The 26,942-nt window shown below is 43.8% G+C and overlaps 1 protein-coding gene and 1 non-coding gene across 3 annotated transcripts in view; one reads left to right on the top strand and one right to left on the bottom strand.

Annotated features, from left to right (window-relative positions):
* The window catches only part of reln (reelin), a 90,219-nt gene that overhangs the window by 49,495 nt on the left and 13,782 nt on the right, over positions 1-26,942 (top strand). For both annotated transcript variants that reach the window (XM_086109449.1, XM_086109447.1), the window contains exons 5-46: positions 7,902-7,934; positions 8,045-8,123; positions 8,203-8,299; positions 8,707-8,758; positions 10,021-10,126; positions 10,227-10,467; positions 10,546-10,691; positions 12,500-12,651; positions 12,736-12,851; positions 13,455-13,663; positions 14,321-14,449; positions 14,538-14,647; positions 14,791-14,857; positions 14,995-15,228; positions 16,075-16,236; positions 16,643-16,879; positions 16,978-17,170; positions 17,805-17,917; positions 19,079-19,216; positions 19,297-19,483; positions 19,790-19,995; positions 20,069-20,240; positions 20,381-20,587; positions 20,699-20,934; positions 21,574-21,731; positions 21,816-22,023; positions 22,112-22,188; positions 22,302-22,460; positions 22,538-22,732; positions 23,273-23,546; positions 23,637-23,777; positions 23,860-24,037; positions 24,119-24,203; positions 24,268-24,450; positions 24,581-24,749; positions 24,909-25,014; positions 25,124-25,350; positions 25,454-25,677; positions 25,761-25,911; positions 26,010-26,268; positions 26,365-26,614; positions 26,706-26,874. In XM_086109449.1, the coding sequence (XP_085965575.1) occupies positions 7,902-7,934; positions 8,045-8,123; positions 8,203-8,299; positions 8,707-8,758; positions 10,021-10,126; positions 10,227-10,467; positions 10,546-10,691; positions 12,500-12,651; positions 12,736-12,851; positions 13,455-13,663; positions 14,321-14,449; positions 14,538-14,647; positions 14,791-14,857; positions 14,995-15,228; positions 16,075-16,236; positions 16,643-16,879; positions 16,978-17,170; positions 17,805-17,917; positions 19,079-19,216; positions 19,297-19,483; positions 19,790-19,995; positions 20,069-20,240; positions 20,381-20,587; positions 20,699-20,934; positions 21,574-21,731; positions 21,816-22,023; positions 22,112-22,188; positions 22,302-22,460; positions 22,538-22,732; positions 23,273-23,546; positions 23,637-23,777; positions 23,860-24,037; positions 24,119-24,203; positions 24,268-24,450; positions 24,581-24,749; positions 24,909-25,014; positions 25,124-25,350; positions 25,454-25,677; positions 25,761-25,911; positions 26,010-26,268; positions 26,365-26,614; positions 26,706-26,874 (6,835 nt within the window). The remainder of the gene's footprint in view (positions 1-7,901; positions 7,935-8,044; positions 8,124-8,202; positions 8,300-8,706; positions 8,759-10,020; positions 10,127-10,226; positions 10,468-10,545; positions 10,692-12,499; positions 12,652-12,735; positions 12,852-13,454; positions 13,664-14,320; positions 14,450-14,537; positions 14,648-14,790; positions 14,858-14,994; positions 15,229-16,074; positions 16,237-16,642; positions 16,880-16,977; positions 17,171-17,804; positions 17,918-19,078; positions 19,217-19,296; positions 19,484-19,789; positions 19,996-20,068; positions 20,241-20,380; positions 20,588-20,698; positions 20,935-21,573; positions 21,732-21,815; positions 22,024-22,111; positions 22,189-22,301; positions 22,461-22,537; positions 22,733-23,272; positions 23,547-23,636; positions 23,778-23,859; positions 24,038-24,118; positions 24,204-24,267; positions 24,451-24,580; positions 24,750-24,908; positions 25,015-25,123; positions 25,351-25,453; positions 25,678-25,760; positions 25,912-26,009; positions 26,269-26,364; positions 26,615-26,705; positions 26,875-26,942) is intronic.
* On the bottom strand, positions 3,999-4,080 carry trnal-aag (transfer RNA leucine (anticodon AAG)). The gene has a single exon. It is a non-coding gene; the product is annotated as a tRNA-Leu (tRNA).

The following is a 26,942-nucleotide window of genomic DNA, read 5'->3' as shown; positions in this document are numbered from 1 at the left end:
TGCGACTTGTAACTTGCTTCACAAAAAGCAGCAGTTCAGCAGATAGGGAGCAATTCTTCAAAAACAGGACCCAAAACAAAGACAATGACATGTTGTATATATAAAACAACGCTACGGCTGCCTTATTTCAGTCTTTCGACCACAGGTGTCAAAGTCAAGGCCCGGGGGCCAGATCTGGCCCGCCACATCATTTTATGTGGCCCGCGAAAGCAAATCAAGCATGTCAAGTTCCATGATGCTTGCTAAAGTCTGAACCAAAAATTCAAATTGTCATATGTAATCCACAATAACAGTCATTATTCTTGACTTCTGATTTAGTGACTTCTGAACTAGTTATCCATCAATTTGTTGTCAACAAGTCAAGTCAAGTCAACAGCATTTATAGAGCACTTTCAAACAGCCATCGCTGCATACAAAGTGCTGTACATGGAGCAATTTAACATGCACAATAAACAGTAAGACAAATCGGTAATAAAGGCGGTAGAAAGCACCAAACAGTAAAACCAAGAAATCTGTGCACTGTGTATGTAATAAGGGGAGGTGATTAAACATTTATATGGTGGCCCTTGGCAAAAATGAGTTTGACACCCCTGCTTTAGACCATCTGAAAAAAAAATCTTCCATTTGAAAATGCAGACACTGACCTGTTTCATATAATATAGATTACCCTTTAACAATACTATATCACAATAATGTACCAGTTATAGCAAAGAAAAAAGGTGCAGTCATAAACTTGAGAATGCTGAAATGTTACTAAAACATCGTCTTATGTTCATGCTTTATTATGGCGACAGGGTGACTTTACACAGTTTCTTATTGGGAAAATGAGTTTTGAATTGGAAGTCTACCCCAACAACACGGTAGTGGATTGTGTCGGACATTAACGAAAGGCACAGCGGACAAGTCGCAAGGATTTCAACCACAAGGTCTGAAAATGTCGTAAGTGGCAGCAGAGCAGCAAGCAGTGACGTATCCATGATGATCTGTAGTAAACAAATCCAAGTGTGACACTGATAATCGGGCGGGGGCCATGAAGGAGGGATGCAGAGCTGGAAATAATCGCTCACAGGGATGACAGCTTTTCCCGACAGGAAAGATGACAAAGTCAACATCATCTGCACAAATCAGACTGTGCTGGCATTTTAGTGATGACCTCTCACATCTGACAGGATCATATTTTCAATTGCTCCTCCAGTATGTGGCCCGCTCAGAGCCCCAAGTTACTTGAAATCTCAAGATTAATATTCAAAGTGGAATCATCATTTCCGAAAAAAGAAATATGAAGCCAGCCCGAGCCTCTTCTTATGCTTAAGACTGACGCTTTGAAGAACCGCAGAAATGAAAGCGATGTAAAGCAGGGTGATGATCCTTGGAGGAGGGAGGAAGAAAAGTGAAAAGAAAAGTTGGAGGGAGATGCATCTATGGGTTGAAAAACACATATTCAGATTCGTCAGGTGAAAAGTTGAAGAGAAAGCGAAGGTTTAGGTGCCGAAACCGTTTGGGCATAGAGAGCAGTGATGACATTTTTATGTAAAATAATGTGTCAGCAGCCAACAATATCTACTTTATTGAGTTTCAGACTATAAACAACAACTTTATTCCCTTTACTCGCCAAAGATGCAACTTAATGGATTTTCCAATCCCAGTAATATCATGTTTTTATCTACTCTTAGCTTCTCTTTCATTCACCAAAATCCTTTTTACAGTGCATGAAGTTTTCAACGGGCGCCATGTCGTCGTGTTAACTCTTCATGTGTTTAAATCAAATCGGCACACGACGAAGCATTTAGATGGGTGTTGAAATCTTCGCTCAAGCTCACGCCCTCATCGTGTTGAAAACTTTCCTACAGTCAGGTGGGCCCTTCTTGTTTTCGTTCATGTTTTATTGGTGCAATATGAATGTTTGGCTCTCTAGACCGAATTTTAAGCTTGAGTCAACCCCAGCCTATTTGTGAGCCGCTGTTCATGAGTTCACATACGGACACTTTTTTTCTGTGGAGTTTGTCCTCAAAAAAAACATATTCTTGGTTTTATTCAAAATTTATCCAAAAGAGGGCACCAAAAAAAGCCTTAGCTAATAGGACACTTGTAATTTGTGTCTAGGTAGTAAGTTGAAAAGATACTGTACATCTCCACTCAAGCTAAATTTACCCCCACTGAGTTCCGACAAAGTAATCCAGATGAGAGAAGTTCATGGCAAGAGATGAGGAGGACTGCGCTGTCGGCTGAGGGCTCAAGTGTTTGTGCCTGTGGAGCCAACCGGCCGTCCATCAGCTCCACTTCCTGACAGCAGGCCAGCGGTCCCGGCGTTCTGCCCGCCATCATTTGGGGTCCTCATTTCCAGTCGGGAAATAAATCTGGTGTTTATGAGCCCGGACCAGTACACCGCAACCCAGATGGATTATCACGGGGATTTATAACTCATAGAGGCCACTGCTCCCTGAGGGACGCTTGTACGCGGCGCAAAAGAGAAGTAATGGAGGGCCGCATATCTCTCGTCACCTCACTCCCACCCGCCCTGCGTGTTCACCTTCAGCAAAGCTGAAATGAACCCTGTCCACTATTTGTGACTGAAATCCTTACAAAATGAGAAGGTAAACTTTTCCCACTCATGATCAAAATTACAAATTTGCTTCCTCCCGACAACTGGAATGTATTGCCAACATGTCATCAGATTGCATCCGTTTTCCACAACACTTGTCCTCGTTAGGGTTGCAGGGCCTTTCCCAGGGTGAGTTTCGGCGAGAGGCGGGTACACCCTAGACCGGTCGTGAGCCAATCGCAGACACATGGAGACACTTTCAATTACCCTAAAATGCATGGTGAAGTAAGCCAAACCTTAGAATTGTGAAGCACACCACTTGCCCATCTTCCTGCCCAGCTCTAGATCAAATTACAAATTTGGGTTGCTCCTTGGAACTCACATTCTCCCACGGAAAATAAAGATGCCCAGCTATCATCAGATTACATTATATAAATATACTGTATAATGTGGATCAACATTATGCCTACTAATAAGGAACACAACTGGGAGATATTCCCTAAAATAAATCCTAAAGCCATTTCCTCCAAAAAAAAATGTGCAATCGAAATATTGTCACTTGACCTGGGACACATATTGGGTCCCGACCCAGTAAAATGCTGTCGTAAAAGGACTATTTGTAAGTGAACATCAGTCTGTCTTGTCCTCTAAAACCACTTGACAAGTCAAAGAGTCAAAACAAAATCAATTTAATGTTTTCATGTGACAAAATAATGATAACAAATGAGCAAGACAGCCCAAAGCAGTTGAAGTACATTGTGGGTAACATGATTAGATCCCATTCTTCTTCCCAAAGGTGAGTTTCATTCAAGAACTGTTTATATTTGTCTTTTTGATTATTATTTTTTTATCAGATAAATACCATAGTTTATAACTTACCTACGCTACAAAGTAGTAGTCATAAGTCCAGCAACTAGTATTACAACAAAGTTGCAGGCCACCAATATAAAACCTTAAAATGTAAAATGACAAGTCTGCCGCTAACTTACATACTTAGCCTACCTTCTTGTGCCGTTCGTGACCTGGAACCTTTGCATGTTCTGTACTTCCACCCTTACACTTTTACCCTCATGCCCATTAAGGAGGGCAGCCGTGTAAGGAGTTATGCAGTTCTATTTGTATCTCACTTGGGAGATCTTTACTGGCATGTGATACTCCAGCAATAGAGGGTGCTGCAACTACTTGAGCTTCTTGACAGAGAAAACTCATTTTTCTCATGGCAAAAATAATCCCTGAATATATTTCCTCCTAAAAGCAATTTGCAAATTTTGTAACCGTGGCCAAAGCTTGTTTCGCTCTGTCGTGTTATCACAGCATTAGTTTCACCCATTTGGAACATTTGAAATGGGAATGTGGTTGTGAATGGTTTTTAGTTGAAAAAGGCACCCTGTCTGCCCATAAATAGAGAAACCACTGACACGTATTCTGATCCTGCGAGAAATTCACAAAACACTGATGGCAGCAGTGGGATTCGAACCCACGCCCCCGAAGAGACTGGAGCCTTAATCCAGCGCCTTAGACCGCTCGGCCATGCTACCGGTATCCTGCAAGCCTGTTAATATCTGACGCAAGCAGTCTAAAGTACGCTCAACCTGAAGGAGTAAATCTCTTTTTCCAACTGCACTGAAAACTCCTACTGGGGAAAATCAGGATAAAACGGGAAAGTATTAGTGTCTTCGAGTGGCTTCTTGCTTACCTCCACTCACCTATATGATTACTATAATGATGCCAATTGAAATCCAAACGGCGGCCCTCCTTTTTGTAGTGCGGGGTGGAGTGGCCTACAATCCGACCCCGGAGGATCGTCTCATCTCAGTAATTCATTGAAGCTCAAACAACAGCATCCTGAGTCCCGGGGATAACATAATTGCGACCGCCAGTTAGTGCGACTTCAAACGCGGCTCACCTCGTCGAGGATGTGAGTCAGACGAAGTTAAAAAGAGCAAACTGGAGGGGGGCGAGCAGGGCGGATGGCATTTACGGAGTGGCGAGAAAAAGCCAAGAGAGAGGGGAGATTAGAGAAAGGATCGGACTGAAAGTGGAAGAGGGAGAGAAGATTTAATATGACTTGTGCCCTGCTCCATTTGTGTGCAGATGTCTAAGTCTGCCAAAGCTTATGCTCATGACAATCATTCAACCCCCAAAAATACTCATCAGCACTGCTCCACTTTTAGTGCAACTTTTTTTTTGGTATTTTCCTGTTGATGGGTGCTTGGGAAAATCAGCAAAAAACAACAACAAGGCATTCAGGATTGCGCGTGCGTGCCGCTGTGTGTGCTCGATTATAAACCCTCGCTTGGAAGATACAGGCATTAGCAGAGATGAGCTGCTAATAGAAGATGCAGTAATTGAAGTCTTTAAGGAAGTGAGAGGGGATTAATCCTAGTGAAATGAGCACCACTGTCTGGTCCGGAAGCGCAGAGGGTGAAGTGGCTCTGCGTGATATAAGACAGCGAGACAGAGTTTGATGAAGCATAGAGAACGAAAACAGTAAATGAGGATTACCTACTCCAAAAAAAGAAAAGAAAAAGATTCTGTGCCTCTCTGCAGCCAGCTGGACTCAGTAGCAAGACCAAATGCAATTCGGGAGGGTTGTTGAAGAGAGCACAGTATCAACATAGCTTGTGCGTTACAGGGCTTTGAGTGCGTGGATTTGTGGGAATTTCTCTTTGCGCGCTTTTGTAAACTGTTTACACAACTATTTATCCCCTTCTTATAACACTTTAGGAAGGGCGCAAACAAGTCGCACAAAGAATGCACGGCTTGCACACATCAGGAATCCTACATAGCTGCCTTGAGTGTGTTTTGAATCAGGAGACGTTGAAGGATTAGAAGCGGAGAACAAGAAGTGCTCGGGAGGCCTTTGATATGCTTTTCATGGGCTTCATTGTCCCTGTGAAGCTGAGCAGCAAAGGAATGCCAGAGCAGCACCGACTGAATCACCCTGCATGAAACTTTAGGACTACTGGGTGATTCTATAAATCCTTTCCTAATTGGCATTCAGAATTGCAAACAACAATGTTGTCGAAACCAAAAATACTTGCCGAGCGCTCACTATATTAAGGCACGTTGTTTGTCGCACTGATTTCGGACTCACTCGATTATAACCCGTTTTGAATGACTGACTGAAGTAGCATAGTTACTTAACTTTAGATCCCACAGTTGCATGTGTTTTATCAGATGGGTTGGCTCATCCTGGATTGAAACTACGGAGGCAGATTATCCCTCTCTCCAGTCTCGAGAACGATGGCTTTATATGAGAGCCGCGCAAAGAAGCTCAACTGGTTTCAAGGGTGGCATTGTTCAAGAGGTCAAAGGCGATGTCACACTTAGAGAGATCTCACTTTTGGGCCCTCAAACCCTCATTCAAGAATATACAGTGCATATAGATGGTTAATTTGCACAAAACACAACTGGTGTTATGTGTTATGGATCAGCGTACAGACAAAATGTCCAGTTAGAAGACTGCCATCACCCTGAAACTGAGCTGCAAGACCAGATGGTCACAACGTCTTCACACACAGTTCCACTCAGACTGAAGCTTGCCATGGTCGACCAACGTAGTTGAGTGCACATGCTCAGCATTCTAACCAATAGTCTTTGGAAAATAAACGTGTGAGTAATGTCAGCATTGCTGCAGAGGCGAAAGAGGTGAGGCTCACCCTGTTGCTTCTCAGACCATATACTTCTACACCTAATCAAATTGGACTTGTAGGAGAAGGAGCCCTCTTCTCAAGATGATGGACCAGAAAGCAGGCCAAGTACATGGTTTATTGGAACCATGTCCTGTGGTCTGATGAGACAAAGATAAACTCATTGGTTAAGATGGTGTAAGTTGTGTTGTAGTTGTAATCAGGCAAGGAGCACAAAGACAAAGTGTGTCTTGCCGACAGTCAAGCATAGTAGTAGGAGTGTCGTGGATGGGTACAGCGGTGTGGGCTGCCGGCACTGAAAAGCTATAATTCATTGAGGGAACCTTGGAGGCAGACATGCTAACCACAAGTTCACCATGCTGCTCTACTAAAACCGTGCTTACATATAATTTAATGCTCTTACAGGCGACTAAATTAAGTAGCACAAATCAACGATTCTTCGTGCTCGGCAATTGCAAAGTAAAGAAAATAATTCAGAATCTTATATTACCCCGTCACCAATCCATCCTGAATTCTAAACACAACCTCTTCAGTTCCATAATTTGCAACTGCCTCAGCTTTGAAGCACAAAGGTCGCATATATGCTCTGTAACTTCAAGACCATGCAAAATGGCAGACTGTATGTTTTAATGGTGTTTTTAAATCATCATATTTGATTCATTAAGTCCTAATACTTTTCTGCTGCGGTACATCCCGAAGGAGACTGATGCTTTAGAATGTTCGCTTGGCCTTGGCCGCAGATTGCTGCATTCGAGCAAGCTGTCGCCTCCGGGGTGGACAGCAGTTAATTGGCAGTGAACCGTTAATCATGGCTGCCCGGCCCTTCGTGACTGAAAGGAATTAACATCAGCGGCCAGGAGACCACAGCTGCGGCCAGCCAGGACACCACCAAAGTTTGTTCTGCCACCACATGATTGACGATGAGGCCCACAAAAATGTATGCACTTAGTGACTGCTTGTACACACAGAGCATATTTGCCTGTCTGGAGTATTATGCAGCATTAAGCACTTCCAGGACGATTGTTGAGCAACTTTTAGTAGAAGCGTAACGACATATTAAATACATATATCTTAAGTACAGTACATTTGTTGTATCCCGCTGTGGGAAACCCGGGGATACTATAGTTCATAGCCGTCATCCGTCTGGATTTTTGCATGTGTGGAGCATCGCTCACAGTTTGATTTGGATCAGGTTCAAATTTTGTTACAGTGCTTGAACAGTCCATCTTTCTTCAGTTTTGATCCAGTTATGACATTTTTTGCTAGTTGTAGTGTTGTTGAAAGCTTCGGTTTTGCTGAACAACTTTGTTGCCCATTGAATGCGGTATTATGTATGCACATTACAAATGCTGACCGGCATACAAGGTGATTGAGATTCTATTGAACATTTGCATGTATAGGCATCTGCAAAAGAATAATTTAATGGTCCACTCCAAAGCCCAAGTCTTGACAAATAATTGACTGCCCCCCCACTGGGTGAACTCCATGCATTTAATCTAAAGACTAGAACATTTTAGACTACATAGATTATAAGCATTTTCCATGCTAAATACGTGCTGGCGGTGCTAACTGCAACATTTTGCAATGTGAGTCAGTTACAAAACAATTTTAACAATTTAAAGGAAGAAATGTACCATTTGCCACAGACTTTCATGTTTATTTCTGATTTGTTTTGTTTCTGATATTGACTTTTCTGTCTGTTTCAGCTCCAACAGAGTCTCCACTTAGACCAAGTCTGTGTGAGTCTGCATTTCAGCATATGGCTTTTCTTGTATTTAAGGTTACAAACATACAGGGAAGTGCAAATAGTGTTTAAAATTGAGCTTATGGTATGTGTGTGCACATGTAGTGGAGGTCCATGCTAACCATGCTGTGCTGCGTGACAACTTTGATTCAAACTTGCAAGGGGAGTTGGACCCAACCGTCTGGTATGTAACCGAACCTGTTGTGATCCTCAAATTCATGCATTGTCTTGATCGCCCTGTCTTTTTGATGATTGCTGTGCAGGTCTGAGTGCGCAAACTGTGTGCTGGGCGAGCAGTGTGGGGTCCTGATGCATGGCAGAGCAGTCACTTTCTGCGAGCCCCTTGGAGAGCGGGAGTTGGTAAGTGCCATTTGTGAACACTCTTGGACAGCTTTGCACCCCTTTTTTTGTTGTTGTTGATGTTTTTCCGCTCAAGCTGTCCTGTGTGGAGTTTGCATGTTTTCTCAGCATACTCTGCCTATCGATCGCGTTCTAAAGACATGCATGTTAGGTTCATTGAAGTCTATACATCATTCACAGGTGTGAATGATTGTTTGTCTATATGTGCCCTTTTAATTGACTCCATCTCTCATCCATTGTCAGCTAGGATAGGTCGCAATTCATCCACAAACCTAATTAGGACAAGCAATATTGAATGGATGAAACAATGTTTTGGTGGTTTAAAGGGAAAAAAATGGAATTTAGAGATTCATAGTTTGATTGTGATGCGCGAATGTCCTTCACCACCCTTTCTCTTTGCCCTATAGACAACTGTCCCTCTCAACGCCAGCACAGCATCCGTCCTTCAGTTTGCTCTGGGTGAGTATTAATGCAACTAAGGATTTGGGGCCCCTTTAAAAAAAAAAAAAAAAAACACTTCAGGAACCACCACTTCAATGTCACAAATTCAGATGATTCTTCAATGCATTTTCTTTGACCACAGCAAGTCATGGGCCTTTTGTATGATTACCAATATGATCATCACTTCTCTGCCTCTTACAGAACCCATTCATGCACGTTAACAAAATATGACATTAAACCACATTTAGTATTGAACAAGCTAATGTGAAAAACCTTTTATCATTGTCCGAACACCGAAGATACTTCATGCGTCAATCTAATCCAATCTGGAACAATACCTGTGTAGCTCCAGCAAATAGACATCTTTTGCGCTCGCCTGTCACTCCGCCAGCTTGTACGCAATACAGTTCTGCTCATCTCTCGCTCTCTCTGGTCTGCATTGCTTATTAATCTTTTACACGAGGCACCCAGAAGGCCATGGTAGAGTTTTTAGAGATGTTCTATTTTTCATGACCATTATATGCATCCGGAGGTTCTCATGGGAAGGCGCAACTGAACGGACCATTCCCATTTTCCTCTTCCTCTTTCTCTTATTGTCTTATTTACTACTGTTTTGTCATACATGTGAGTTTGTACAGCCAAAGCTGTACAGTTAAGTGGTGGCTGCTTCATGCTTGGTTGTATCCAAGCGGGGAGGGAGCAGTGCAGTAGTTTGACAAAACATGGATGCTACACCATCATGGGGGGTATAGCAGTTGAGGATGCAGGCATTGGGATCTTCCATTAATGACCTTTGAACCCACCGTGACCGCAAGCATCCACACAAACACATTACATACACACAGTGGTCTCACATAAAGGTTTTAAAGATGAATTTTACCTCTGGAAGATGGAAAGCCATTTCAATGGGGGTGTAAAAGTGTTTTATAATTATGAAAAACTCTGATCAATCATATATAATCCTTATTTGTGTTTCAAAAACGATCAGACAAGAAAATACAAGATGCCATGAATTTTTGAAATATTTCCTTTCACCAAACCCCAATTCAATCCTTGAACACCATTCTCATGTCACTTAATCCCATAATGACACCATTCAACATTATTTTCCACATGGGCAAAGTAATTTAAAGGCACTAAGTTATGCCTTTGTGCATTCTTGGAAAAAATGATCGTTTTCCAGCTAGTCTGGTTCATCTGATGTAAAAGAACCTTCAAAATAATGTACATTTGACACATAATTCATTCAAAAGTCATTGTATGTCCTTTGTGTTGCCTAGGTTCCGGCTCCTGTCGTTTCAGTTACTCAGACCCCAGCATCATCGTATCATACAGCCTCAGTGGAAATGCCAATACCTCGGACTGGATCACACTGGAGAAGATCAGGTCTCTCGCAATCCCTTCCTTTTTTATAAAATTCCTCTCTTTTTTTTAAAGTAGGCTCTCCACACAACTCTATCAAAACCTCAACACTGTGTGCCTCCAGAGCTCCTACCAACAGCAGCACCTTCGTCCACCTTCTGCCAATGCCACCGAGGTCCAGGGCCGAGAACATTCATCTTCGCTGGTCTCAGGAAGCACCTCAAGGACCAGAAGGCTACGAGTCCTGCTGGGGCTTGGACAATGTGCTGCTGCTCAACGCTGCTCATAAAACTCCCCTGATGGAGGACAACCTCGACCCCCCAGACACGGCCAACTGGCTCTTTTTTCCCGGTGCGACAGTCAAGGTACATGTTTACATGAACTAAGGCTCTGTATGACTTTCTCATGTATGATCATCGAGCACAATACACTGTGTTTTACAGCATGCTTGCCAGTCAGAAGGCAACTCTCTGTATTTCCATGGTGGTGAGGCAGTCGGTCACAACTTTGCCTCCAGCAGAGACATTGACCTGCACCGTGAGGAGGGAAGAAGTTACTGGGAGGAGGATTTTGAGAGCCCACCCTCAAAGTAAGTCAATCTAATCATATGGAACCGCCACTATCAGCTGATGTGTAGAGTGTCCCAAAAAAAAGAAAAAAAAAGACATGATTTCTTAGTCTAGGAAAACCCAGATTCCTCGTCCAACTCTTTGGCGTGTAGCAAGGAAAAGCATGGTAATGATGCCCTAAAAGTTCTTGTTTGTTTGTTTGTTTATTGAACATAAAAACATATACAGTAATAAATTGACAGAAAGTAAGGTAAGTAAAATAGTAAAAGGAAAGAGAAATCAGTCATCATTCAACACAATTATTATGTTCAAGGGAGTAGGAAGAAGTAAAGAACTTATCTAGTCCTACTCCGTGTTATGTGTTTATATATAAATAAACACATAACACGAAGAAGTTGTAAAAAACATTTACATTTGGCAAAGTCAACAAGTCAGAAACTTGTAGATACTCAGATATTCATATTTCAAATGATGTCAATTTTGTTGGAATGCCCTGCACATTAGAAAACACAAATGACTTCATTGGTGGCTTTCATTGCTATGCACAGTACTTTTTATGGTTTGTGTTTTTCACAATGCATTAATTCACACCACGACTGAACTTAAATATATTTTGTGACAGCCTTTGGTAACTCAACAGAAGAGCCGACAAGTAGTTTGAATCGTTACTTTGATATTGTTTAACTTTTGACAATGTAACTTTACTGACTTGAATCCATTCTTTGCTGCTTAGTGGAAATCCCACGACAGCAAATAGCAAGTTCTGTTTTGATAAAAAGCCATTAAAGTATCCGATATAATTCTGAAAAGCAATTGTATGACAAATACCATGATCAGAGATTATTTTACACAGCTAAACCACTTTACAGCTTTAAAAGTAATCTTTAGGACCTGAGGAGCACTGCCGGATGATCATTCCTGCCTTCCTGGTTTAATTCTAGCTTGGAATTTTCTGTCGCTCACTGTGATAAAAGTACAATGAGTCAAAAAGCACGCTGAGCTCTACTTAGCTTAAGACCTCATTGTGTTTGATGAGCACCACATCGATATGGGTGGAAAGTAAGACGAGTCTTAACTGATGGCTGTGCAGGAGAAAAAGACCGAGTTGATATTATGGATGAACAAGGATGCCTTGTGCACATGTAGCTGTCATGTGGCATGACAAGCAGGTGCATGCCATGCCACTGACGGCTTCACAGACAGCAGTCCATCTGTTCACAGTGATGCGCTGTGCGTACACTAACACAACACCGTCCAGGAGACAACTGTCATTGGCCCTTCGCTAATTGAGCACAGCGAAAAATAGAGATGATAGATGTGTTACTCGCGGACAACAATTATCGAGGTTTGCTTTTTTTTTTTTTGCCATCATTGAGGCAAGCATGACACTAAGTGGGGCTTTCCACCATCATGCTGCATGGCATCATGCCGGGCTTGTCACAAGCGTCAGGTGTCGCGGGATGTCAGGTGTCATGGGATGCCTTGTGTGTCGGCTGTGCAGGCAGAATTTTTATGGTAATGATACCCACCACCATTATTATTTACCTCAACATGGTGACTGTGACAACAACACACACACCGACCCGCATGAAATTTCTTCCATATCCGTAAAGGGATAAGGACACCCTGGAGAGGGTTGACACACTGAGTTAACTTCTGTCAGTGCTAATGAGGATCCTCCCTCTACTGTACACAAAAATGTCTGCATGTATTGTACGCTATCTTCCAGGTGATTTATACGCTGCAATCCATGACAAACAAAGCTTCACAGATTTTCCTACTTTCCAACTATCCTCACCTAACCGGCCATTTGTTTGGTTTCCCTCAGCTGGGACATACAGGGAGCCGTATACGGGACCCAGTGTGGTGAGATTGAGTCGGGCTCGGCATTGGTGTTTGAGATGGACGGTCGGAGGAGAATGTGCACGCCCTACATCGACAGCACCTCATATGGAAACCTGCGCTTCCACTTCTCGATGGGTACTGAAAACAAGCATTGATGATATCATAGAGCTTTAAATGTTACGCTCCATACATGTGACTGAAAGTAGCATTCTTCCTCAGGTGGTGGTGAATGTGATCCCGGGGAGTCACATGATCACAATGTAATTCTGTTTGGAAGGTCGGAAGGCCGGAGGGAACGTGTCATCCTAGATACCCTTCCATATTCTTCTTACAGGGTGAGATACATCCACAAATTTGATTTGAAAACGACTATAATGTCTGACCATGGGGTGGTTTTTCAACCTTGATATTGTAGTTTTTTTTCTGGTGGGTAGATATCGTTTAGTTAGTGCAAATACACAATTGCCCCTACAATTAGTTATTTTGTTAACATTAAAGTGATAATTATGTAAAAAAGTACTGTATTGCCCAGTTTATATTAAAGCAGTATTACATGGGAGAAACTGCTTGTAATATCTGTTAAAAGTGAATGAAAATTGCAAATTCGGGGAACGTTTTCTGCTCAAATGAAAAGAAAAAAAATCAGCAAGGAACATAAAGTACAAACACTTTATTTGCTTTAGTGGACCTCATAAAATGTTCTTGGATGGCCAAATTTGGCCTCTAGGCCTTGAGTTTGACACCTTTGCAGGGGTGGATCGGGATGAAACCCTAATTTTACCTGTTGAGCACCAACATCATGATTGTCTTCTATGTTTAAAAGTTGGTTCTCTACAGGCCCCATAGTTGTCGTCCTCAACATTCCAAAATAAATAATTTACAAATCACCTCTAGTAACCCTCTACTCCTTATCGCTCCCTCCATCTCTTCCCTCTTAGACCCCTGCAGTGGTTTCAGTGGCGCTGCCCTCTGAGCTGCAAACACCAGTCACCCAGTTCTGCTTGGAGCAGCACTCGCACGGAGGGGCCAACCGCCATGTGTGGGCCGTGGACTTTATGCAGCTGCTGCCCGTGCTGCCTGGCACACACACGCACGTTGTTCAGTTCTCCATCAACCTCGGCTGCGGCTCCTACCAGCCCTCTAACAGGTGGGGCCCATCTGGAAAATAAGCTCGAACAGTGTTTTTACACCAAGTACAACCTAAAAAAATTAGTACACCATTATGTCCAACATCAAAATAGAGTTGCAAATTAGGACGACGGGATGTGCTCATCACAAATAAGGCAGATGTTTTACTACTCACAAGTATATTTGTGATTTTTTAAACCCACTGTATCATTATGCGCAGTTTAAACATTTAAGATGTGCTTAGACATGGGGACATAAATAACTTTCAAATGTATTGTTCATGAATGTTAAAAAGAATTGTAGCTAAATAAATGTTTAAAACAGTTCTTCAAGAAATGCAAATGTAGCGAACTTACAAGTTAAATACAACTGAACTGTACTTAAGTAGTTGGTTTTTTTGCATATCACTAGAGGGAGGGAAATGGAAATAAATGTGACCGCAGTCATTTGTATCTTTTTTGTTTTAATCTGTTCCCTGCAGTGATCCAACCGTTTTTTTAGTTTAATAAATCACGCTTTAGCAGCATGTTCAGTGTGATTTGCAATTTAAAAAAAATTACCTGGTTAAAAATGATCTAATTGTTGTTAAATTGAGACATAAATGGAATATTGTGGAGACACACAGTATATGTCACTCATCGTGGCATAACTACAAATATGTTTCCTACTGTTTCAGTGTCAGTCTAGAGTTTTCCACAAATCATGGTCGTTCCTGGTCTTTGCTCCACACTGAGTGTCTACCGGAGCTTTGTGCAGGACCCCACCTACCTCACAGCACCATCTACTCCTCTGACAACTACAGCGGGTAGGACTCACCACCCAGTTGAAAGAGTGAAGACTCCACGTACAGTGAGAACATGCATCACCTCGAACCTTGTTTTTCATTTCGGCAGATGGACGAGGATTTCTATCCCTCTGCCCAATGCTGCCCTGACAGAGACCACACGCTTTCGCTGGAAACAGTCTGGCACCGGATTGGGAAACATGTGGGCCATTGACAACGGTCAGAATTAAATGCACTATTTATTGTTTCCCACGAGTGGTGAAATAACCATACGATACGCTTTTCGATTTCCTTTTATGACTACAGTCAAGACACAAATGAGTGTCGTAAAACACCTTTCAATTTCCATGTGTGTTCTTCAGTTTATATCGGTCCAGCCTGTCTGCGCTTCTGCTCTGGGAGAGGACATTGTTCCCGCACAGGCTGCAAGTAAGACCTTCTTCCTGTCTAGACGACAAAATGTAGCATCCCATTACCGACATCAAGCTTTGGATCACCATTTAGAATTATAGAAATGTATTATCTTTATCAATTAGTCTTCATTGATTGAACTTGCTTCTACTCAGATGTGACCCAGGTTTCAGTGGTCCAGCCTGTGAGCTCGCCTCCCAGACTTTCCCAGCCTTCCTGTCCGAGGGTTTCTCCAGCCCACGCCTTTCCTCCTACCACAGTTTTTCCTCCCTCCGCGGAGCGGAGGTCAGCTTTGGCTGCGGGGTTCTGGCAAGCGGCAAGGCGCTGGTCTTCAACAGGGACAGCAGGAGACACCTAGTCACTGCACCGCTGGATAGCTCTCAGGCCAGGTAACTGATGAATCGGCTCTCAGTATTGCGCAGGCCTCCTCCAAGGAAGAACAATTCTACTGCACGATCACTATCGGACACCTAATTTCTCGGGTGTTTTCACTTGTGATTGATCCAACAGATGCTCGAGCCATTCGGCATCCACTCTCCCGTCACGCCCTCTTTCAGTCATATTTATTGTGCTCAGTGGGGGATGGAGAGAAAGATTGTGATTATAGGATGGTCTACAGATGAGAGAGCTGGCAGGAGAGGATGAGAGAAAACGTTTGATCATGATGAAGTCAGAAATGGCATCTGTATTAGATTGATTATGCCTGTTGCGTCTCTCTTGCGTGCCACCTGATGGCCGTTTTTAATGCCAATTTTGTGACTCACTGAGTAAGCAGCTGGCTAAAAGAACAATCAACTCTGCTAATGAAAGTCCAGATCAGCCAAGGACAGAGAGGTGAAGGATTACTCTGTTGGCTTTCGAGTGAAGATTAGATATTATAGTAAATATTACCTCATTGCATGATTATTATCTCTGCTCAAATGGGAACTTCAGCCTCACATAAATATTCACACTAACCGTGGGTGCACTCATATGAACTTTCTCACTTTAGACTCTTCCCTTTACATTCACTATAGCTCCTTTGATTTAAGTCCTCATTTATTTAATCATCTCATCCATCATTTCGGGGCCCCACACAATCTCTGACTTGGTGTTTCTGTAACCTCCTCCTCCTCCCTGAGCACACTCCATCTTCAACACCTTTTTCCTTTCCTGCCATTTATCAACTTGACTTTGTCACTATTTGTGAATTTTTCCTTCAAGTGTTGCATGTGCGTGTGCTCTCATCTGCACAGATACCTCCAGTTCACCCTCCGACTCGGCAGCCGAAGTACTCTGAGCTCCTGCCCAGCTCCAGACCAGGCAGGAGAGGGTGTCCTGTTGCATTATTCCACAGACAACGGCATAACCTGGACTCTGTTGCAGCACTACGCTTACCAAGGATTCCATGAGCCAAGGTTTGTGTGTTTGTTTAGCATCCCAGTGGGAAGCAAAGACTTTATTAGCACTCATATCCGCATTACTGATGGTGTGCCGACTGTGTGGGCTACCGGGACTCAGAGAGGCAGTTAGTGCCATCTCTGTTTGCAATGAAGACAAAATAGGGCACTGAAACGGCCAGACACGGGCAAGTGTGTCTGATTGATGTGTGTCGTGGAAACAAACAGGCAAGTTAAGGCTCTTACTGCAAGATTAAAAACAGCAAATTCAAGAACCATGAACCCCAAATATATGTGGAATTAGTATGGCTCCTTGTGAACTGTGTCATTGGTATTCCTTACATTAGTGTTGTCACCATGGCTCATTCCCTAGAAGAGCAAGAAAATATCGAGAATTACAACACACTATGTTTCCCTCTCTTAGGATCGTGTCTGTCGAGCTCCCAGCTGGTGCTCGAAAGTTCGGTGTGCAGTTCCGCTGGTGGCAGCCTTACCATTCCGGCCGCGGTCACGATGTCTGGGCGCTGGATGAAATCAGCATGACGTCCGTGCTGTTCAACACCATAAGTCTGGACTTCAGCAACGTGTTGGATGTTACACAGAGTCTTGGTTTTTACCTTGGTCATGTCCAGCCCTACTGCCACCATGATTGGACGCTCAGGTGGGTCGGGAGTTTTCCTGAGATCACCTTGTAACCAGTCAGCCCCCCCAAAAAAAGGCTTATGAAAGTTATCTGTTTTCTTTCATGTTGTCCTACAGTTTCTCTGGTGAGCCCAGCCCTGGTTCCAGTAATCGCTATGTGGAGACTCAGTCAATGCAGATTGGCGCCTCCTATAGTCTGCAGTTCTCGCTGGTTATGGGCTGCGGTCGCGAGTCGTCCCCTCACATTGACACTCAGGTCCGCCTGGAGTTCTCCACCAATCACGGCCTCACTTGGCACCTGGTCAAAGAGGTAAGAAGGAGGAGTTGTGTCCACCCTCAATGTCATGACATTTCAGTAAATTGTTCGTTTTCAGAGTTGTTACTGTTTGGTATCGGAAGTTGTAGTTCTTCATTTACCTGACTCCCCGTGACCCTGAACAGGATCAGCGGGATAGAAAATGGATGGATGGGCTTTGTAAAAGCCTATAGCAGTATCTTCGAGGAGCAAGGAAATATATAATGTATTCATGATAATGGGTTTCTCTCATAAAGCTCCTTAATATTGTTTAGATAATGCTTAAAATGCAGCGCTTGGTGTCATCAAGAAATAATAGCAATGACTTTTAACCACTCTGCTTTCAGCAAATACAGAGGAAGACTTTAATCTTTAGGAAGTTTATCTTCTTACAATGCAGACAGATATTTTTGTATGATCACAATTGATTCATAAATATTCTAGAAGATAAAAATGTGCTGAGCGGGTTCAATACACGTGTGTGTGTGTGTGTATTGAACTGGTGTCCCAGGCAAATCCTTAACATGTAGTTTGATTGCTACACAGAGGTTAAAATGAACCAAAATGCAGAGAACAATTGATCTTGACGGTGCTGTCTCTTCAGAATAGTTGTGTCCTCTCTTCTCATCTCTTGTTCTCCATCACTTAGGCTTGTCTGCCTGGCATGCCAAGCTGCTCTGAGTTTACGGCTCCCAGCGTGTACCACCCATCAGAGTTCGCAAAATGGAGACGCATTACTCTATCTCTGCCTCAGAAGACATGGTAACAGAACTCACACACTACTAAAAATAATAGTAGAAGTAGTTGAAGTAGCGGTTCTTTCTGCTTAATCTTTGGAGTCTATATTCCCTAGAAAATATCCCTAAATTCCCATTTGTATTTATCCCACTTTACTCTTCATTCACTTGTTTTATAATCAATATTGGTAAATAAAGCAAATAATTACTTGATTACGACAGTCTCATTTTCAATAATGATGTGACCAAAATATGATTAAAGCAACAAATCATTTCGTGACAATCAAAAAGATTAAATATTTAACCACAACAAAACTTAAAAGTATCTGCACGGAATATTAATACAGGAATCCTGCGCTTTTAATCCTGACAATAATTTCAGGGTTATGTTTATATGTTGACCTAGCAAAGCGTGCCACTTCTTTTTACTAAAACTCAGTATCTCACCTTTTTTTGTTTCATTGGTCACATCTCCTTTGTATGATGTCACACTAAATGTTATGATCTCCTTTTGTCATACTTTTTTGTTATAATCAGTATTCTATTCACAAATTCGGCTTTGGGGACTTTCAGCTTGTCCCATAAGGGTGACTCACTCAATTGGAGTTTAAAAAAAAAAACGGATCAGAATATACAGTATTTGTAGGTGTTATTAACAGGACACAAGAGCCTCCTTTGACCCTGTATATAACATAGCCCACAAAGCATTCCATTATTCACAGAGTTGACATTGCCAAACGCATTGGCATTATGAACCTGTCATCTCTCCGGACATATGATGATTGCCTGCCGCATCAGCCATAGGTTGCACGTACATCAACACACATAAAGCAGGACACAGATCACTCTGACCTTCAAACCATTCTTACTTCTTACTTATAGATAAGCATCCTCTAATCTCCTGCAGTGTGGTGACAGGTCAACCGGGTCATGGCTGTAATTTGGTCAGGAGTGGTCAGGAGTGGGTCCGAGGTGATTTTAGGGTCATTTGTCACGGCTGTGCAGCTGCACAGGCAAGCACAATATTTATCCCTCACTATCAAGGTTGTCGACATGTGATCATGTTCTGCCGTAAAGATCAATTCCATGAAAACATGTTGATGTACTTGACATCAAAGACAGTTTCTATCGCAAATTTTGAATTTTTGTGCCATGTGAAGCATGTGCTTGTACCATCTGTGTTCAGGTCCAGTGCCACACGCTTCCGATGGATCCAAAACTACTACGGAGAGCAGGACGAGTGGGCCTTAGATGACATTTATATTGGCCAACAATGTCCGAACATGTGCCACGGACACGGCTGGTGTGACCACGGACACTGCAGGTCAGCATTCGAGGTCACCGAAATTGAGATCAATTGGACTTGTTTGTATTTTTGATACAAATGAAGCGCTCCTTTGGCAGGTGTGACGACAGCTTCTCTGGTACAGACTGCTTGCCATACTCCCCGCTCTCGTCCAGTGTCCTCTCAGACTTCGAGTCCCAGGATGCACTGCTGGCCACTTGGCAGGAAGTGATAGGCGGAGAGGTGGTCAACCCTGATGTCGGCTGTGGGGTGGTTTCATCTGGCTCCTCCCTGTACTTCAGCAAGGTAGAGAATAGCCTAAGATTATTTTCGACCACTTCCAAATACTTAATTTGGTTCTAAAAAAATATTATTATTAAATACATACTGTAGCTTATGTAGAAGTAGTTTGATGTTTGGAATACAGTACCAACATATCCCTCTGTTCCTCTTGTTATTTAAAAGAGACGCTATTTGTAATCTTGAGAATGCAATTGAATTTCGATGGCCACTCACTTCCCCCCAAAATTTAAAAATGCATAATATTTCTGGTTTAGATGTTCCGTGGTTACAAATAATCATCTGACATGGTAAATTTTTGTGTGACATCAGGCTGGCCTGCGGCAGCTGGTGAGTTGGGACCTAGACACGGAATGGGCGGAGTTTGTGCAGTTCTACCTGCGTGTGGGTGGAGACTGGGCAGATTGCAACCAGGCTGACAGCAGGGAGGAGGGAGTATTGCTGCAGTATAGCAATGATGGAGGCATCAGCTGGGGCCTCATCGCCGAGATGTACTTCACAGACTTTACCAAGCCTCGGTGAGATCAGCAGCGCTTATGTTTAACACAACTGGTAATTTCAAACCAATAATTTTAATCTTTTCCTGAACAGTTTTGTCCACTATGAGCTTCCTTTGGCCTCAAAGACACCCTGCACTAGATTTCGCTGGTGGCAGCCTCTTCACTCTGGGGAGGGCTATGACCAGTGGGCAATAGATGATGTCATCATTTTATCTGAGAGGGAGAAGCACATCATCCCCATAGCCAGTCCTACTTTGCCACAGGTGCATTACTACATTTGTATTAAAAAGGAGTTATTCGTCTCCAATCGAGTCTGTAACATAAAACGTGGAAAAAAATGAAGTGTTGGGAATGCTTTCGTTACATGACATGTTTCCACTAACAACTAAACCCCATCTGTTAGAACTTCTATGAGAAGCCGGCTTTCGACTACCCGCTGAACCAGATGAGTGTGTGGCTGATGCTGGGTAACGAAGGCATGGAGAGGGACAGCAACAGCAGCTTCTGTGCTCCGACCGCATCTTCCATGGTGTTCGGGCGCTCCGATGGGGACAGGGTGGCGGTCACCAGGGACCTTGCCCTTCGCCCTGGCTACACCCTCCAGTTTAAGGTGAAAACTCGGAAACTAAACCTACCCACAGTCCAAGACCACCTTACCGAGACTGGTTTGTTTGTACAATGCTGTTAACTGTTAATCGCTCATTTTGTTTCCCTCTACTAGTTAAACATAGGTTGTGAGCCAGAATTCAGTGCGTCTGCCCCCATCCTGCTGCAGTACTCCCATGATGCAGGTCGCACTTGGGCTTTGGTAAAGGAGGGTTGTTACCCTGGATCCCCCGGAGCAGGCAACTGTGAAGGCAGTGGGCGGGAGCTTCGAGAACCCACCGTGTACAACACCGGGGACTATGAAGAGTGGACCAGGGTCACAGTGGTCATTCCACGCAACGTTGCAGCCAGGTAGCTATGGTAACAGCCATCCAGTAGGATCTCTTGTAGGGCATGGCCTATGTATGGCCCCAAGGAGGTGTTACATTGTCAAGAGTCCTGTAATGTTTTTGCACAACTTTTTCCCCCCCCTAACTTTTAATTTAACAAATTAATAATTGCAAATAATGTAAAATATTAGAAAAAGAATCAATTTTACACATGCATTTGTATTTGTTTCACAAAATAACTTATGCCTAATTCTAATTACGTTGACTTTAAAAAATACAATTAAGGAAAGAGAATGAATAATAATGTATTATAACATTGACTATCTTCCAAAATGTACATAATGCATCAAAACTGTTTTTTTTTCATCTTTGCCTGGCCCATTTGTTGTTTTATAAATCAAATGTGGCCCTTGAACCCAAAAGTTTGGCTTATTCCTGATCCATGCTGTAAAGGTAACTTTTCACACATATACTACATTCATAGAAGCCTTGGTGTGCTCTTAATCAAGACAACGGAACAGTTTGAGGACGGCCTTTTTGATCCAATCTGCACCGATCCCGCCTCTACCATTTTCTATTTCATGCAGTTTTGACAGACTTTATGCATATCGCTGTTACCTCTATGGATTTCTCTTATTGAGCGTTTCTTCCATTCCTCCAGTAAAACACGGTTCCGCTGGTTCCAGGAGAGCAGCATTTACAGAGATGCTCCAGCTTTTGCACTGGATGGAGTGTACATCTCTGAGCCATGTCCGAATCATTGTGGCGGACATGGTGATTGCATTTCCGGAGTCTGCTTCTGTGACATGGGATACACAGGTAAGGTGACTGATTGAGACAGCGAAGTTGAAGTGTTTGTGTCTGTATGTAGTAAACCATAGTTCTTTTTTTTTCTCTCCATAGTGGAACAGGACAGCTGTGTCCCATCCGTAGCAGGTCCCACTGAGCTGAGTGAGGGTTTTGAGGGCAAACTAAGTCCACTTTGGCAGAGCCTAAGTGGAGGCCAAATAGGAGGTGGTTGTGGCATAATCAGTGAGGGCAAGGCACTTTACTTTAGCAGCCCTGGAAGGAGGGAGGCTCGCACAGTGCCCCTGGACACCACCAACACTCGGTGGGTGGATTTCACTCTTGTTCCTTCAAGTTTTTGAGTCAAGTCATTCCACGCGAGAGAGTGATTTCAAATCTTCTCATGTGAACAGGTTGGTGCAATTCTACATTCGAATAGGCAGTAAAAGTTTGGGACCCACTTGCACCAGGCCACGTTCACGCAATGAAGGTGCACTGCTATTATCCCAGGACTCAAAATTGTATTCATTGGAGACCCTATCTTTCTGCGTCATTTGGATTATTCTATCGTGATCTACTTTTTTCATTTATATTTGTCTTCAGGTGTCCTTGTGCAGTTTTCCACCAACAATGGCGTCCAGTGGCAATTCCTGCGGGAACTGGACTTCAGCTCTTTCTTGGAGCCTCAAGTAGTGACCATTGAATTGCCACCACATGCCAAATCCCCTTACACGGTGTTTCGGTGGTGGCAGCCCCAACAAGGTTAGTGCAATTGTTACATTAATTCTAAAACTACTCTCTTTTTTCTTTGATTTATTGTGTTTTGTTTTTTTTTCCAGGGAAACACTCATCCCAGTGGGCTCTGGATGATGTCCTAGTTGGTATGAACGACAGCTCCAGAACTGGTTTCCATGACAAGTTTGATGGCACCACACCTCTGAGGCACAACTGGTACCGCATTCAGGGTGGGGAGGTGACTGTGGACTGTTTGTCTCTGGACACGGCTCTGACCTTCAACTCTGAAGCCATCGATAGTGAGTCACACAAACAAACTCAAACCAACTTCCGCACATGCATTAAGAGGACTTTCCAATTCCATTTTCTATTTATACAGCAGAGGGGGAGAACAGTAGTGCAAAGGCTTGAGAGCAACATAACTCACAACAGGCTGAAACCGAATCACCCATTTACTGTGGCGCCATGAACGGCGCATTATAAATGAGGGCAAACTTGATTGAACATCCTGCCTGTTTTTATATGAGAGCACCAAGCTGTGAGCGCATTTACTTTCCGTAAATAATGCTTTCAAAGTGTACTTGTTCTTCCAAAGTGCACAGCATGAGTTATTTGACAACATCTATACACACGAAGACCCTGGAAGTACCCAGGAAGCATTTGAATGTCACCTTTGATGGCAGTTTCCTTCAGCATTTTTCAAAAAAAATTGCACTTGGTCTGACTTTTTGCTTTCTTTGTTTACCTGAGTATAAAGATGCCCATAGAGATGTGTTCACCATTTGAACAAAATTCTTACACAAACAAGATATGGAAGGTGATGTTTCCATGCTTTGCAGAGAAACCAAGGTATGCCGAGAGCTGGGACTTTGAGGTTTCAGGTTCTTCCTTCCTGCAGTTCGAGCTGAGTATGGGCTGCAGCAAGTCCACCTCCTTTTCCCACGGTGTGCGCCTGGAATACTCCACAGACTGTGGACGTCATTGGTCCCTAATTACCCCGGAGTGTGTTCCCCCAGCGATCGGTTGCGCTGCCTACACTCAGAGCTCCATCTATACGTCGACACAGTACAAACACTGGAGAAGGATAACTGTGTACCTGCCAAGTGCTGCCAAGTATGCACTATACACAACCTCTTATTACAATTCCTTTTACATCAGTACAGTATATTTGTTAATGCTGTATTCTGGCTCTTGGTACCTCAGGTCGCCAAGGACACGATTCCGTTGGATCCAAACCCATTTTACTCCAGGGGCTGAGGGTTGGGCTCTGGATAATGTGTTGCTTGCCCCCGGTTGCCCTTGGATGTGCTCTGGTCATGGTTTGTGTGAAAATGGACGCTGTGTGTAAGTCAGACAAGAATGTTGAGTTAGATGTGTTCGCTCTATGTCGCTACATTTATGTTGAGACGTTCTCATCCTGTCTAAGGTGTGACAAAGGTTATGAGGGTGCACACTGTGTGCCCTCGGCGCCCCTCCCGTCTGTTTTGAGGGAAGACTTCAATGAGCACCTGCAGCAGGAGACCTGGCCTGAGGTTTATGGAGCTGAGAGGGGAACTCTGAGTGGGGATCCCCTTAAATCTGGAACCGCCCTCATCTTTAAAGGGGTACGTCTCTCTTCAAAGTCAGTTTTGCTACTTTACAGTCGAAAGGCTTTTCTCATCTGAAAATGTTTTCCCCCTTTGCAGGATGGTCTGCGTATGATAGTGTCAAGGGATCTGGATTGTACAAACACGCTCTACATTCAGTTCTCCTTCAAGTTCATCACAAAAGGTATTTGATTGTTTTGTCCTGTTTGTTTCATGTTAATTCGTAATGTTGCTGTTTTTTTGTGTAGGTGTACCTGAGCGCTCCCACTCAGTGCTGCTGCAGTACTCGGTGAATGGGGGTATCAGCTGGCTACTGTTGGATGAATTTTATTTCCCAGCTTCCACGGACACTCTGTTCCTCCACCTGCCGCTGCCCGCCAGCGCTCAAACCAATGCCACCCGCTTCAGACTCTGGCAGCCTTACAACAGTGGTGAAAATTTCATGTCGAAATTCATTCAATATTTTCAAATATTATAGATATATGTGGACAAAATGTCTGAGAAAGACCTGGGGGTTAATTTGTTTCATGTTTAATAATAATCTCTTTCCTTGTCCATCAGGTAAGAAGGAGGAGGTGTGGGTGATAGATGATCTCATCATTGATGGCAGCTCCCTGCATAACCCTGTAGTGGTGAGAGACAGCTTTGAAGAAGGCCCGAATGAGTCCAACTGGCTATTCTACCCAGGGGGCAACACCGGCCTCTACTGCCCCTACCAGAAGACTGGCTTGTAAGAAAAGTGTTTCACTTTGAATGTTTACAAAGACAAAATCTCATTTTGCATATTCCTGTTTTCGATCAGTAATCAGTGAACCCAAGGGTGATATGATCTCCAAAATGGATGTTTTTAACCTTGACTAATCATTTGCTTTGTGTGTCTCTATTACAGAGAAGAGGATGAGTCAGCTATGGTGTTTGTCTCCAGTGAGCTGGGGGAGCACTCCATCACCACTAGGGACATTGACGTGAATGAGAACACAATCATCCAATTTGAGGTACACAAACAGTCTTGATGACTTCTTTCCCCAAAGTAACAATCGGCACACTCATTGAAGGCATGAATCACGGTGGGCAATCCGGGCTGATGTCTTGTTTTCTCCACAGATAAATGTCGGCTGCACGGCTGAAAGCTCTTCGGCCCATCCGGTGCGACTTGAGTTCTCCAGGGACTTTGGAGCAACGTGGCACCTTTTGGTGCCGCTTTGTGCAGGTGGGCCACAGCCGTCTTCGCTGTGCTCCACCGAGCTCCACCCGGGAAGTGTCTATTTCCCGGGCACCACACAGGGCTGGAGGCGAGAGGTCATCCACTTTGGCAAGCTGCGTCTCTGCGGGTGAGCACTAGCGCATCGTCACCAGCTACGCTTCTCTCGCGCTCTCTTTTTTTATATCTGTATCCCCTTCCCATCTATTTGTCCCTGTACTTTGTCCCTACAGGTCTGTGAGGTTCCGTTGGTATCAGGGCTTCTTTTCAACTGGGTCCGCTCCTCCTACATGGGCTCTAGACAATGTCTACATTGGCCCTCAGTGTCAGGACATGTGCAGTGGCCATGGAGCTTGTGTAGGGGGCACACATTGTATGTGTGACCCTGGCTACTCCGGAAGCGACTGCTCTGTGCCAGATATTCCCAACCCCGACTTCCTCAAAGAAGACTTTGAAGGTACAATGCGGGCGGAATAGCAACAGTATCTCAGGAGTTGCGTTGTAATTATGTCACATTAAAAAAAAATTGTTTGTATTTAGACGGAGCAGTGGATATAGACCTTTTTAAACAGCTGAGTGGTGGCAAACCATCCAGAAAATGTGGTATCATGTCCAGTGGGAACCATCTGTTCTTCAGTGAAGATGGACTGCGTATGTTGGTCACCAATGAATTGGACTTGTCTAATGCCAGGTATTGTTAGCATTGTCTTAAAATATCGCCATTTTGTTACTTGGAAGTCGATGTGCTGAAATTGGAAGGACTGTAATCATGACTTTCAATGGCACCAGGTTTGTTCAGTTCTTTCTCCGTCTTGGCTGTGGGAAGGCAGCACCGGACCCTCGCTCTCAGCCAGTTCTGCTGCAGTACTCCCTGAATGGAGGTCTCACGTGGGGTCTCCTCCAGGAATTTCTCTTCAGTAACAGCAGTAACCAGGCTCGGCTGGTGGCCCTGGAGATCCCACTGCGCGTTCGCACTTCTTCCACTCTCCTGCGCTGGTGGCAGCCCTCTGAGAGCGGACAGTTTTATAGTCCATGGGTGATCGATCAGGTACTGTGAGGCAAGAGGCGGACCATCAATGACTGTGCCTCAATCAACCAAACACAACGTTACATTTCATGTATTCTAACTTTCTTCAAATATCAGGTGGTGGTTGGTGGTAGTGCCAGCGGCTGGGGACCACTGGAAGATGATTTCTCCTCGATCGATACACGCTCATGGCTCCTCCACCCAGGAGGAACCAGAATGCCAGTTTGTGGCTCGGATGGACCCGCCTTTGCTTTCATAGAGAAGTCCAACACTCGCTACGCAGTCACCACTGACATCAGTTTGGGACAGGATGCCTTCATCCAGTTTGATTTTTCCGCATCCTGCTCTGTAACCAACTCCTGTTACTGTAAGCAACAAGATGATTTGAAGATTTGAATATTCTTTGCCTGAAAAAGTAAGCCTCAACAGTTGTTGCTGTTTCTTGAATGTCTTTTTAGCTGTGGAGCTGGAGTACTCTCTGGATTTAGGTCTGACGTGGCAACCTGTTGTCAGAGATTGTTTACCGACAAGCCCTGACTGCTCCTCCTACACCTTGCAGAGGCTGCTCGTTTCTGATACATACAACAAATGGGGTCGGGTGACTCTACATGTCCCATCATATGCAAGGTCAGGGCTGCTCCTTTCGAGTGTACAGTACGATAATGCCACAAATGGCAAAAAAAAAAAAAAAAGAC

The sequence above is a fragment of the Hippocampus guttulatus genome, chromosome 4, assembly GCF_054856545.1.
Source record: "Hippocampus guttulatus isolate MCC_2025c chromosome 4, RoL_Hgut_1.0, whole genome shotgun sequence".
Lineage (NCBI taxonomy): Eukaryota > Metazoa > Chordata > Actinopteri > Syngnathiformes > Syngnathidae > Hippocampus > Hippocampus guttulatus.
Note: the sequence above shows the minus strand (reverse complement) of the source record. Positions and strands in the feature narration are given on the sequence as shown.